This window comes from Zea mays, chromosome 4 (genome assembly GCF_902167145.1).
Source record: "Zea mays cultivar B73 chromosome 4, Zm-B73-REFERENCE-NAM-5.0, whole genome shotgun sequence".
Classification (NCBI taxonomy): Eukaryota; Viridiplantae; Streptophyta; class Magnoliopsida; order Poales; family Poaceae; genus Zea; species Zea mays.
The window spans coordinates 198,734,426-198,747,876 of record NC_050099.1 but is presented as its reverse complement, the minus strand read 5'-3'; the positions used below and the strand labels follow the sequence as shown (position 1 = coordinate 198,747,876).

Below are 13,451 nucleotides of genomic sequence, written 5' to 3'. Positions count from 1 at the left end.
CGCGGGCGGCTCGAGGGGCGGCGGCAGCGGCGCGCTGTGCGGGCGTCGGGGCAGGTGTGCGGGCGTCGGGGCGGCGGCGCTTGTGTGCGGGCGTCGGGGCGGCGGCGCGCTGACAGCGGGCGTCGGGGCGGCGGCGCTTCGGGCGGCGGGGCGGCGGCGCTTCGGGCGTCGGGGCACAACGGCGTCCGGCGCAGGTGGCCGGCGAAGATGGCCGGCGAAGGTCCGGCGCAGGTGGCCGGCGAAGATGGCCGGCGAAGGTGGCCGGCGGCGGCGGCGTCGGGTCCTGGCGGCGGCGGCGTGGAGTGTAGAACGTGTGTGCGTGTGTGCGTTGGCTGTGTGCGCGGCCAGGGGGCCGCGCGGGGTAACGGCCGTTAGAAATATGCTTATTTCCGACGGCCTAGGTGGCCAGCCGTCGGAAATACGCTTATTTCCGACGGGGGGCTTGTGAGCCATCGGAAATAGACTTATTTCCGACGGCTGGCCCTGGGCCGTCGGAAATAGAGCTATTTTCGACGGTACCCTAGGAACCGTCGGAAATAATAGTGGCCGTCGGAAATATATCATTTTCCTGTAGTGCATTTGGTGGTCCGCCCTCACTTCTCATCAAACTCTTATCATGGTTGAAAAATCGAGTTGTTCCTTCTAGCTAGTCTTAATTTTATTTTTGGCGTACGATCCAGTCAATTACTCTGGTGAATGCAAAGTTCCAAACCAATGAAATCATTTCCACACAAAAGCACATGCATGCCAGGTACATTGTATCCTACCTACAACCATGGTATTTCTAACGATTACGAGCCCTTTTCAGTTCCTTTCAAAATTATACTGGCAAATATTGTAGAAATCTTATCACCATAACAAGTATAACATCCATATTTTTTTTTGTTTGTTAAGGAACTCATTTTAGGTGCAGCCATGCAGACCCTGAATCTGAGTTCTTGCCACCAGAATTAAATAAAAATATTATTTACAAGTGTAATTAAATAAAATAATTATTTCTCATCCCTACACGTACGAGGACCAAGGTCAGAGGCCGGCGGTGTGAAAACATAAACTGTACCATTCATGTCTCTTCCCATTAGCTTAGTTTGATGGTCCCCATATTTCAACATCTTCACGGATCTGTTGTTGCAATCCAATAGGTCACAAACGGACAAACCCCTAGTTTGGTGGGTCTTGTCCACTGCACCGTGGCTCCAATGTTTCAGCTTCAGTCCCCTGTGCACTATTTTCGTATGTGTCGAGACAGATCTGCGTAAATTACTTAATTCTGAAATAGAAAAGTCAATTTAATTGTGAGCTAAAGTTATAGTCTGCTGCAGACTGTGCACTAGAGCAGCAAGGGTGAGAGTGAAGTCTGAAAGGTGAGGTGAGAGATGGATGGTGCAGTGGGTATGTTTGTTATAGCTTCTTAAAATGCTGATGCATGCTCTGCTGAAGAAAAGCTAGGTTTTTTTGGAAAACTGTTTGGCTCAGAAGCGGAGGTCGTTTTAGAACCCAAATTTTTGTAATGACATTATTTACACTTACATCATGTAATAAGCAGTCAGCAAAAAAAGAAAGAAACTACTATCATGCATAGCACTTATGTCAGAACGACAAATGCCTATCATTTCTGCTGCTGGGCCGTGGCCCCCATCCGCACATCAACATCAGCTTTGTGCTCTGCCCGGCTGGCTAGCCAAAACCCGGCCCGATGGACCTTACCATCCCGGGGGGCCGGGGCTACCGATGCCTTGGCAAATCGAGGACCACTTCTCACACCAGACACGGGAGACACAACACCTCCAATTGAACCCTCAAGTTTAAACTCCTCGCTGGCCTGGACCGTGACCACTCATCAAATATTTTAAAATCGCGCTTTCTTCTGCATCGTGTGTAGTAGTTTGGGCAAAAAAAAAAAAAAAAAAAAACTTTTCATGCACAGGTAGATGGATGGCACAGTGCCCACCAGCAACGGGCTCACATCAGACAAGTACACAAGCTAACAGTGGACCTCTTACAATCAATAATCGAGTAGAAGCATTTATCCAATACAGCTTTAGGTGCACTGAAAATGGCGGTCAATTTGCCGTCACCATGCACATTACAGGTGTTATTTTTGTATCAAACAGATTTTTTTTTAAAAAAAATATATAATTAAACCAGCCAAGCTTGTCTTACACAGGTATACCCAATACCTCACCACCCCATGCATGCTAAAGTGACAACGATAAGGGTCTTCTCCTCAAGCTAGCTCTACCCTGGTCTTGCATGAAATGCATATATAGAGATATTAATTATATATGATGATTGTGCGACTGACAGTACATGGAAAAATAGTAACAGCTACTTACTACTACACACGACAATTATAGCAGAGAGCACATTATTTGCGGACGGACGACGTAAAATAATGACGAACGAGACGACGACGAATTGGATCGGAGAGGGGAGGAATTTGATCGTTGATGAATCGATGAATCAGGCGGTGGCCGCTCCGGTGGTGATGGGGACGCTGTGGAGCACGACGGTCTCGACGGTGAGTCCCGGGCCGAAGCCGAAGAGGACGCCCCAGTCGAGGCCCTCGCCCGTGGTGGCCTGTCCGTCCTCGGCGGAGCGCTTGCGCATCTCGTCGAGGATGAAGAGGACGCAGGCGCTGGACATGTTGCCGTACTCGGAGAGGACGTGGCGGGTGGCGCGCATCCTGGCCTTGTCCAGCCCGACCTTGGCCTCCACCTGGTCGAGGATGGCGGGCCCGCCGGGGTGCGCCACCCAGAAGATGGAGTTCCAGTCGGAGATGCCGAGCGGCTTGAACGCGTCGTCCAGCGCGCGGCCGATGTTCTTGGAGATGAGGCCAGGCACGTCCTTGAGCAGGTGGAAGGTGAGCCCCACCTCGCGGAGGTGGCCGTCGATGGCGCCCTCCGAGTCGGGCAGGATGGTCTGGGCGGCGGAGACGAGCTGGAAGAGCGGGCGCTCGACGCGGTCGTCCGGGTCGGCGCCCACGACCACGGCCGCCGCGCCGTCGCCGAACAGCGCCTGGCCCACGAGCGAGTCGAGGTGCGACTCGGAGGGGCCGCGGAACGTGACGGCCGTGATCTCGGAGCACACCACCAGCACCCGCGCGCCGCGGTTGTTCTCCGCGAGGTCCTTGGCCACGCGCAGCACCGTGCCGCCCGCGAAGCACCCCTGCTGGTACATCATGAGGCGGTTCACGGAGGGGCGCAGGCCCAGCGCCTTGGTCAGCTGGTAGTCGGCGCCCGGCATGTCCACCCCGGACGTGGTGCAGAACACCAGGTGCGTGATCCGCGACTTTGGCTGCCCCCACTCCTTGATCGCCTTCTGCGCCGCCGCCTTCCCCAGCTTCGGCACCTCCACCACCACCACGTCCTGCCGCGCGTCCAGCGACGGCGCCATGTACGCGCACATGCTCGGGTTCTCCGCCAGGAACTCCTCCGTCAGGTGCATGTAACGCTTCCGGATCATCGACTTGTCGCCTGCATGCACGTCAAAATCAAACCGGCCCAATTAAAACAAACCGTACCGGCCGGCCGTATGTGTACTGGCCATGCCCGAGCACGGACGTCAAGGCAGCTAGTTGCTACGTCAATTCGATTGATGGAACAGGAAGGGGCTAGTTGCTTGCCGGTCAGGTCGACAAAATCCAAGTGGTGTGGGAATGCCGTGCTGATGGAGTACTATTCCATCTCTCTATACGAGTTGCGCTAGCTGCAGGCCTGAGGTAGTCGAGTCGATGGGACGGCACGGGGTCCCTGTCTGCCCCGTGCAGTGGGGACGATGGCAGCTAGCATGGCACATCGACGTCCACGAAAAGAATCCTGTTTCTACTGCTACCACCTCTGGACTCTGGTGCGCTAGCTACTCATCAGCTAGCGCGCGCTAGAAGAAGAAGAAGAGGTCAACAGCTTAATTAGAGCGGGTTTCTTGAGTGGTCAGTGTGCAACAGTGATGGAAGAACTAGCAGAGGCCGGCGGCAAAAGACGCCTCGACGTGCCATTTGTGTTGCACACCTAACAGCCCGTGACAGGGGCACAAAAGCTGTATTATCTCTTCACTCCCGTGCACAGACGCCTGCTTTACGTCTCGTTCTCACTTCTCTCTCTTTTTTTTTCACCCCAAGAAAATGAAAACGTTTGTGTTAGTTGTTGGTACGGGCACGGCCAGGCGGCGTTGACCACGCACCTTCTTTTTTTTCATGTCTGTACGGTATCGGCCGAGCTAGAATGCGTGCGTGCGTGCGTACGTGTGTGTTACTCGCTCGTTAGCAGCTGGTATATATATATGGACCCTACCCAAAACATATCCTAGCCTAGCCTAGCTAGTGTCCATGCTAAACCTGCGCCCCCAAAAATCATGGAACACGGGGGTTTCATGGTGCACACACAAGTTTTGCTGCTGTTTGTTGTTGTTGTAACGTACGACTGCCTAGGTAGTAGCAATTGTGTAGCAGCAAGCAGCATATACATATCTCAACAACAAGGAGTTTATTGCAGTTATATTCTCTCTCTATCCGGATCGCAACATAGAGTATATATATTCATATGATGGAGAAGTTTTTGGAATCTGTTAAAAATTAAACGAAGAGACGACACGTACGATCGACCGTAGTCTATTAGCTTTCTGTTCTCCCACTGCTAGTAAAAATATTCAGATAAGTAGTAGCTAGATAGTAACTAACCCACGAGTGTTTACCCAGGAGAGACAATAGACTACGTGGGTTAGTAAAAATATTCATGTCTTTGTGCATGGCGCGAGGGGACGGAGAAAATTAATACGTGGAAGCTGCTGCGCACGAGGCAGCAGCTAGCTAGCATCGTCCGTCGTCAGCTAGTAGTCGTCGCCCGAGACCTACCGACGACGTGAAACAATTAAGCAGGTAGCAGGAGACGACGACGACGTGACGTGAGTGTATGTTCTTCAAGCTAGCGAGCGAGCGAGGGATGGAGACGGGGCGAGAGAGAGTGAGCTAGATATATAATCGAGGCCGGGCACTCACACATCCTCTTGAATTTCTCCTTGAGGTCGGTGAGGTGCTCGCTCTTGGTGATCCGGAAGTAGTAGTCCGGGTAGTCGGCCTGGTACACGCAGTTGGCGGGCGTGGCGGTGCCGATCGCCAGCACGGTGGCGGGGCCGGTGGCGCGCTGGGCCTTCCTCACCTCCTCCACGGTCACGGTCGCGCCGGCCATCGTCGTCGTCCTCTCCCCCTCGATCTTTCTCCCTACGTTGTACCAGAGAGACCGATCGAGCTAGGCTCTCGCTGGCAAGACGACGTCTACCACGCGACAGCAGCAGCTAGCTCTCGCTGGCTCCGGCAGGAATTGAAGGAACCAAGCAAGCAAGCACGATCGCCAAAGCGGGCTTGGCTTTCCGGTTCGGAGGAGCTAGCGATCGAGCTGCTGCCTGCTGTGTGTGGGAGCTGTGGTGTGGGAGAGGACGGAAGCCGGTGGGGGCGTTTATATAAGCGCGCGGGCTGGCGACCGGGTTAGGTCAGTTGGACGGGCGGATGGGCCGCCACGTGGGCGGCGACGACGCGCGGGGCGGACGTGCCGGGGATCGAGACCCGCCCACTGGAACGAACGCCGCGCCGGGGTTAGTTGGGTCGCGTGGCCGCGGGCGGGCGGGCGGCAAGCCTGGTGTGGTGTACTAGTAGAGTATGGTATGCTTGCACACCCAGCAGCAGCCAGTCAGAGTCAGCGTCTCCCTCATCAGGCACGCCCACCTGCACTACATGCGGTCGACCGGTCTCGTCGTCGTCCGGTCAGCTACCACGGCCGTGTGTGCCGCACAGAAATTCACGCTCCGTCCGTCGTCGGCGGCCCTGCAGCCTGCCCAAATAATTCAACAATATCGTCGTCTCCGTCGTCCGTGGTAAATTAATAAAAAGACCGGAAAACCGTTACCCGCAACTATACGTAGGACTAGATATATATAGCTAGCTCTAGCGCACACGTATTATATTTTCCTGGATATGTGAAAACAAACACGGTTTGAAAGGTAGGTCATCGATCTATGCCACTTGCATGCACGTCTAAAAGGTATTCCGCTTGACGTAAAACAGTCGATCGATGATTCTTAGGATTGGTCGTTTTTGTAGAATCACACCCCCCCCCCTCTCTCTACATTTTTTTCCTTCTGCGGCAGTGAATGCATTGCATGTGTTTAAATCATGCCTCCATGTGTTTAACTCATGCCTACACAGTAGTACTAGTAGTAGTTTCTACTTACTTTCCTAGAGAATACGTACGACACATTGCTATTGCCTATTGCTACGCATTAACGACGACGCACGAGTGATGTGTTCTCACTAGTTTGTTGAGCTAGCGGCAGATACTTTGTGATAAATAACTTTCACTGTTTCAGATTAATTATTATTTATGACTTCAAAAAAAAATTACAAGTTAATAGATCACGTACAGTGTCACACGACTTAATTGCGCGCTCACACTACATGACTTATATAACTTCGCCAAAATTACAAGTGGCGAGCGCCGTAAATATTTTGTCATTTAAATAATAGCACGTACATGATAAAATGTTACACACCCCAATTTACGATATGACTGTAGACCACCATTTATTATTTATTTCCTTGTGTATCTTCATTTCGAATATCAGGTACATATGAGAGATGTGGGGGCGCAAATTAAATATACGCACTACTGTCGGCATCCATTAAGCTAGTTCCATCTTTATATAGCTTTTATATCTACCACCACAACACGCCATATATCACGTATCGACCATATACAATCGATCTTGTCCTCTCTTTATTTACGGTAATATATAGCCTTCACTAGGTAGAGAAAGGCTCAAAACCTGCAGGACGATATATTTTTACAGCGGATTCGGTCAACTGCTTGTGCTATTTTTAGTGGCGGTTTCATAAGAAAACCGTCTGCAACATGATTTTCTAGTGGCAGATTTATTAAGAAACTGCATGTACAAATAGATTTCTAGTGACGGTTTTATTAAGGAACCGCCACTAGAAATCATTTTTATCCTTAATTTTTTGAGTTTTTCAAATGGCCTCGTATGATGAAACCACCAAAATAAAAGTTGTAGATATCTAAAAGTTATGAAACTTTGTAGTTGACAACATTTTTATTTGAACTTATTTCGGTTCTCAAAAAATTAAATCTAAGTATGTCAAATTTAAAATTCAAATTTTTGTAAACTACCTCGGATGAAAAAAGTGTCAAAATGTAAGTTGTAGAACTTCAAAAGTTATTCAACTTTGTAGTTGACAACTTTTTTATTTGAATTCGTTTACGGTCTCAAACAAGCAATTTACACTCAGTTGGTTGTAATATGTGGACAAAAAAAATACAAACTAAACACAAAGCATGCCATAGATGAAGTGGTAGCGGAGCCTACACGTGAGGGTGAGGTCGGCGGTTCGATTCCTAACAACCACGTTTAATATTTAATATTTAGCGATTTTAATACGCCAGTAAAAATACATTCACAACTGTCACTATAGACTTTTACCCCCTAGCACCGACGTTTCGAAGAAACATGACGCCTATAAAAATACATTCACAACTGTCACTATAGACTTATAGAGCTTCCTTGTATTAGTGCTTTAGCCTTAGCCTACACTCATCTTAATTAGTGACACATCAACCTTCCTTTTATAGACTTCTAGTTGACATAAACTAAATTATTTTACTAGAATAAAAATACATTTAATTATATATTTAAGAAAATAAATTACTTAATTATATAATACAATTAAAAATTATATAACATAGACATAAGAATAGCAATTACATAATTCATAAATATAACTCATAAACTACTCCTCTTTCTTTTCCAACTCTTCCGCCGATTCTTTCTCCACTAATTTAAGTTTCTTTGTCAACTTTCTAAAGCTCATTTGTGTGCCCTATTCGTGTATTTGTTCATATGGATGGTAGAATAATCCAGCAATTTGTTAACCTCTAGCCTAGTAGTTAAGGTTTCCGAGTAGCAGCTCCAAGTCTCGAGTTTGATTGCCGTCAGGGGCGAATTTTCGGACTTGATTTAAAAATCCCCTCATTGTGCTTCATCTGCTCTCGGGTTATGATATCCTGTGCATCACCCTCCGTTGAGCCGTTGCAGAGTGGACGGTTGACCCGTTAGTGATGGTGGCCAGGGTTCGAGGGTTTTCTCAGTCGGGGCCAATGTTTGGGTCTCTTTTTAATATGGGAGCGTAGTCATTCCATCCTCGACCGAGTAATTAGTGGCACATCAACCTTCCTTTTATAGACTTCTAGTTGACATAAACTAAATTATTTTACTAGAATAAAAATACATTTAATTATATATTTAAGAAAATAAATTACTTAATTATATAATACAATTAAAAATTATATAACATAGACATAAGAATAGCAATTACATAATTCATAAATATAACTCATAAACTACTACTCTTTCTTTTCCAACTCTTCCGCCGATTCTTTCTCTACTAATTTAAGTTTCTTTGTCAACTTTCTAAAGCTCATTTGTGTGCCCTATTCGTGTATTTGTTCATATGGACGGTAGAATAATCCAGCAATTTGTTAACCTCTAGCCTAGTAGTTAAGGTTTCCGAGTAGCAGCTCCAAGTCTCGAGTTTGATTCCCGTCAGGGGCGAATTTTCGGACTTGATTTAAAAATCCCCTCATTGTGCTTCATCTGCTCTCGGGTTATGATATCCTGTGCATCACCCTCCGTTGAACCGTTGCAGAGTGGACAGTTGACCCGTTAGTGATGGTGGCCAGGGTTCGGGGGTTTTCTCAGTCGGGTCCAATGTTTGGGTCTCTTTTTAATATGGGAGCCTAGTCATTCCATCCTCGACCGAGTAATTAGTGGCACATCAACCTTCCTTTTATAGACTTCTAGTTGACATAAACTAAATTATTTTACTAGAATAAAAATACATTTAATTATATATTTAAGAAAATAAATTACTTAATTATATAATACAATTAAAAATTATATAACATAGACATAAGAATAGCAATTACATAATTCATAAATATAACTCATAAACTACTCCTCTTTCTTTTCCAACTCTTCCGCCTATTCTTTCTCCACTAATTTAAGTTTCTTTGTCAACTTTCTAAAGCTCATTTGTGTGCCCTATTCGTGTATTTGTTCACATGGACAGTAGAATAATCCAGCAATTTGTTAACCTCTAGCCTAGTGGTTAAGGTTTCTGAGTAGCAGCTCCAAGTCTCGAGTTTGATTCCCGTCGGGGGCGAATTTTCGGACTTGGTTTAAAAATACTCTCATTGTGCTCCATCTGCTCTCGGGTTATGATGTCCTGTGCATCACCCTCCGTTGAGCCGTTGCAGAATGGACGGTTGACCCGTTAGTGATGGTGGCCAGGGTTCGGGGGTTTTCTCGGTCGGGGCCAATGTTTCGGTCTCTTTTTAATATGGGAGCATGGTCATTCCATCCCCGACCGAGTAAATTGCTCAAAAAAAGTTTGAGCAATACTCTTACTAACCTTGTAGAGCTTCTTTAATATTCCTCTCTATGTAGATGGGGACTCGTCGCTACTTTGTTGTTGGACCCTTCCCCTTCTATTGAACTCTTGCCTATTGCAGCCAGTAGTGTATGGTGCATCCACACTTTACTGTGACAATGAGCTATGATCACAGTTCAAGTTCAGACGAGATCTTTTGGTCCCATCACTCAAATCACCGTCGCCATGCTTTGAGCACCACTTGGGTTGATGGCGAAGTGCGTGCCACATGTGATCTAGCTTGAACTTAGCTTTACAAAAACTCTCTTTAATCGTTTCAAACAACATAGCATCATGCATGTGCTCCACTCGGCCAGTTCATGTACAAGTGGTGTAGATATAATTGAACATGGTCATCTTTTGGTTGCTCGTCGAACATGATGCTTCTGTGGCTTTAGGTATGGTGGCGAGGAGCTTATATGGTGAAGTTATAGGTGTTGGCTATTTGGCCCAAGAACAGATGTCCCTTCTTACTATTTCTATCAATGGGATCCAACGAGTACAGTAGCCACACATGGATCTAAAAGATATGAACTTAAAAATTGTTTTAGACCTAATGTGTGGATTTTGAAAAAAAGATGTGTACTTGCTAGCCTTTCATCCTCTGTCTTCATGCAGTTTATTCACCATTAGAATTGGGAGCACCAGATTAAGTAGACTGGTTAAAAGTGGCATCGTTGTCGCTACTTTAGGGCACTGTTTTGGTTGCAGAAGGATGAAATAGTGGACGAGCACCATATGAAGGAGGGGCACTATATGGGAGAGGAGCACCAAACAGGGGAGGGAACGAAGGGGGAGCACCATTTATATCCATACATGCATGGATGAGGGTATATGTAAGTGAATTGTGGTGGAGGAGAAACATTGATGGTACAAGCTTTAGTGGAAGGAGGAGCGTCGATAGTAGGATCACCATTAGGAGGAGGAGGACCATCCATGGAAGTTTGGTAGGGACATAGAGGAGGACGATACGAGTATGAAAATAAGGATTGTGGTGTGAGAGAATGAGGATGGGCAAAAACATCCTTCTGATGACGATGTATAGAAGAAAGGTCGTCGAAGAAGACATCCTCCACACGATAGGGGTGTTGAAGATTGGCTATTAATCATGTCGGTGAAGGTTTGGAAGTTTGTACTCCAACTGGGATCCATGTTGAAAAAGAGAATGTGAGGCTACAATATGGAAGAAGACGGGTAAAATGGAGAGTGAGAGGTGTGAATAAATCCAAACACACATGCTCTCTATTTATAGTCCGTATTTTAGTTTTTTTAATGGATTTGTTTTAAAAAATTATGGACTTAAAATGGTTTGTGGAACACCAAACTTGGCACCTGGACGACCGGACGGTCCGCACCCCAGGCTATCTGCAAGAGCAATTCGGACGTTCCGCGATTAGATTAGTTTAGACAAGAGTCTTTATCCCATACGTGGTTATCCCATACGTCACTAAATACGTTCCGATATCGGTCGGTATAACAACTGAACCATTCAACTAGGAACGACAATGTATCGATCCGACTGTTCCACGGATCTGTTGGTATTGCTTACCTACTTTAACATGATCGGTATCGATCGAATCGATCAATCAACAGACCAACCGAATCAAACTGACTGTTATTGAAGCTGATCGATCAAAACCAGTATTATTAGAGCCGTTGAGATCAGTACCGCCGACTGGACCGTATATATCAACGGACGATGCAGAGCTGAAAGCAGCCTCCAGCTAGTGCAGGGTACAGCCTTGTCATCAGCCGTATGCGGCAGCTACTCACAGCGTCGACAGTACGTACTCGCCGCCGGCCGGCATGTGCCGTTTGCACTTTGCAGTGACTTCAACGACGACGGCCAGTCGGGGCACTACCGGTTTCCATCGTCAGCCGGTCAGCCACGTGATCACGTGGGGAATTTCAAGTCTAACCAATTGGATGGTTTATTATACCTTTCTCTCTCTCCCCCAACCCTTATTTTGCTCATTTTCCTTTGCGTCCAAGTGAGTGGCGCACCACTCCTTAATTTAGTTTATCCTGCAAATTTCGTGGTACTAAACCGGCTTTTTTTTTTGAAAATGGTGGATTTGTGGGATGGGCGAATCTCGGAGATCTGAGAAATTACCCCTTTTTCCAGAAACAAGACCTAGTATTTTCCAAGTCCTCTTCTGGTACTATTCAATAATTCAGTACGCATTTTCCAAAGTCTCAGACAAATCAGCTTGTTCTGCTCCAAGTAGTGAACATACCTTGAGTTAATTCCAAAAGCAAGTAATATGTAGAATCATATATACTTTTGCCCTAATTATTTTACCTTGCAAACTACAGATTCTTCATCCAATTAATTGATTGTTAGTGGTGGGGAACCGGGGATAGATCCATTACATATAACGCTATAACTCATAATTTGTTCTTTACTGATGAACTTTGCTCTTTATTACAAGATGAACGAGTTACCGAGTTTGTCAACAACATATTCATTTCCGAACTCTGATGATCCCACTTTCCGAGGAACTTAGTTTTTTTTGCTGGAATTGCTCTGTCGATATCTTTATGAATATGAGTCTTGGTCATTTTAATGTGATGGATGAAGGATACGTGACTGATGAATATTGAATGGCGTTGAATGGATGATATGTGATAGACTTGGTTATTTGAACGTGATAGATGATGAATGGTATGTGATGAATATTGAATGGCATGGATATGTGTATGTTCCTGAACGTAGCCAACCGCCAAAAATAGTATGCCTTGTTTTCGGTGTCAAGCTACCGATTTTTTTGATTTTTTTGCATTTTAGCCCTTCCTAGAAAAAAATCACGTTTGGACCCTAAAAAATTTTAATGTCATTTTTAGACCCTTTGCTCGGCGCCATAGCTTATGGCGCCAAGCTAACACAGCTCGGTGTCATAGGCTATGGCGCTGAGATACGTACTGCGCTGGCACAAACGGACGTCGTGGCGTCGACGTGGCACCGAGTTCGGCGCCATAGATCTTGGCGCCGAGCTTGATTATATACATAAAACTTGTCCAGCTCAGTCGGTAGGGCACAAGGCTTTTAACCTTGTGGTTGTGGGTTCGAGCCCCATGGTAGACGTTTTTTTAATACTTTTTGTCTTTGTCACGGATTTGTTTTTTTTGTTGTCCAGATTTTTCGTTTATTGCTGATTTGTTTTAATACATTTCCATTCAGCGACATAAACGAAAAATCCGGACAAAAAAAATAAATCAGTGACAAAGACAAAAAGTATTAAAACATGCCCATCATGGGGTTTGAACCCACGACCACAAGGTTAAAAGCCTTGCGCTCTACCAACTGAGCTAGAGAAGTTTTGCATATATAATAGAGCTCGGCGCCAAGATCTATGGCGCCGAGCTCGATGCCACGACGTCCGTTTGTGCCAGCGCAGCACGTACCTCGGCGCCATAGCCTATGGCGCCGAGCTGTGTTACCTCGGTGCCATTGGCTATGGCGCCGAACAAAGGGTCCAAAAATGACATTAAAATTTTCTAGGGTCCAAACGTGAATTTGTTTCTGAGGAAGGGCCAAAATATAAAAAATTCGGGTCAAGCTACGACCACCGAAAATAGTCACATAGAACTCCCATTACTTGAATATGCAAAGAGAGAGAAAAGGAAACAAATAGTCACATAGAACTTCATAATTTCCAAGGCTTTATTGTATTCATATTTATGTCTATACTCTCCTAAATTTGGGTATTACACTGACCTAGCTGTAGGATCCGTTCGAGGAAAGAAACGAAGGGAAAAGGGCTCGGGGGTAACCACGAGCGGACGCCCGCCCAAACTTATAAAGGGCAAAGGTGCCCGGCTTCGCCCCAAGAGAAAGTGAGCTGCGACAAAGGCGGTCTGAGTCCCGAGGACATAAGAGTCTCTTAGGAGACAGAAGGGCGAACTTCACCCGACCCTTCATCAGGCCCGAAGGGGAGACAATCTCCCCTCGGGGGCT

At 46.6% G+C, this 13,451-nt stretch overlaps 1 protein-coding gene and 1 non-coding gene across 2 annotated transcripts; both read right to left on the bottom strand.

Annotated features, from left to right (window-relative positions):
- Nucleotides 1–2,124: 2,124 nt before the first annotated feature.
- On the bottom strand, nucleotides 2,125–5,412 carry LOC100274415 (chalcone synthase). Its single transcript, NM_001148774.1, has 2 exons — nucleotides 4,997–5,412; nucleotides 2,125–3,476 (listed from the first exon to the last, which is right to left on the bottom strand). The coding sequence occupies exons 1-2, from the start codon at nucleotides 5,184–5,186 to the stop codon at nucleotides 2,464–2,466; spliced, it is 1,203 nt and encodes a 400-aa protein (NP_001142246.1). The 5' UTR covers nucleotides 5,187–5,412; the 3' UTR covers nucleotides 2,125–2,463.
- Nucleotides 5,413–12,739: 7,327 nt separating this feature from the next.
- Nucleotides 12,740–12,812, bottom strand: TRNAK-UUU (transfer RNA lysine (anticodon UUU)). The gene has a single exon. It is a non-coding gene; the product is annotated as a tRNA-Lys (tRNA).
- Nucleotides 12,813–13,451: the final 639 nt, after the last annotated feature.

Bases quoted from the DNA above. Each gene is read 5' to 3' on its own strand.
- LOC100274415 (NM_001148774.1), bottom strand. From the start codon at position 5,186: ATGGCCGGCGCGACCGTGACCGTGGAGGAGGTGAGGAAGGCCCAGCGC. The intron at 3,477-4,996 runs GTGAGTGCCCGG...ACGTGCATGCAG, and splicing joins GGAGAAATTCAAGAGGATGT to GCGACAAGTCGATGATCCGG.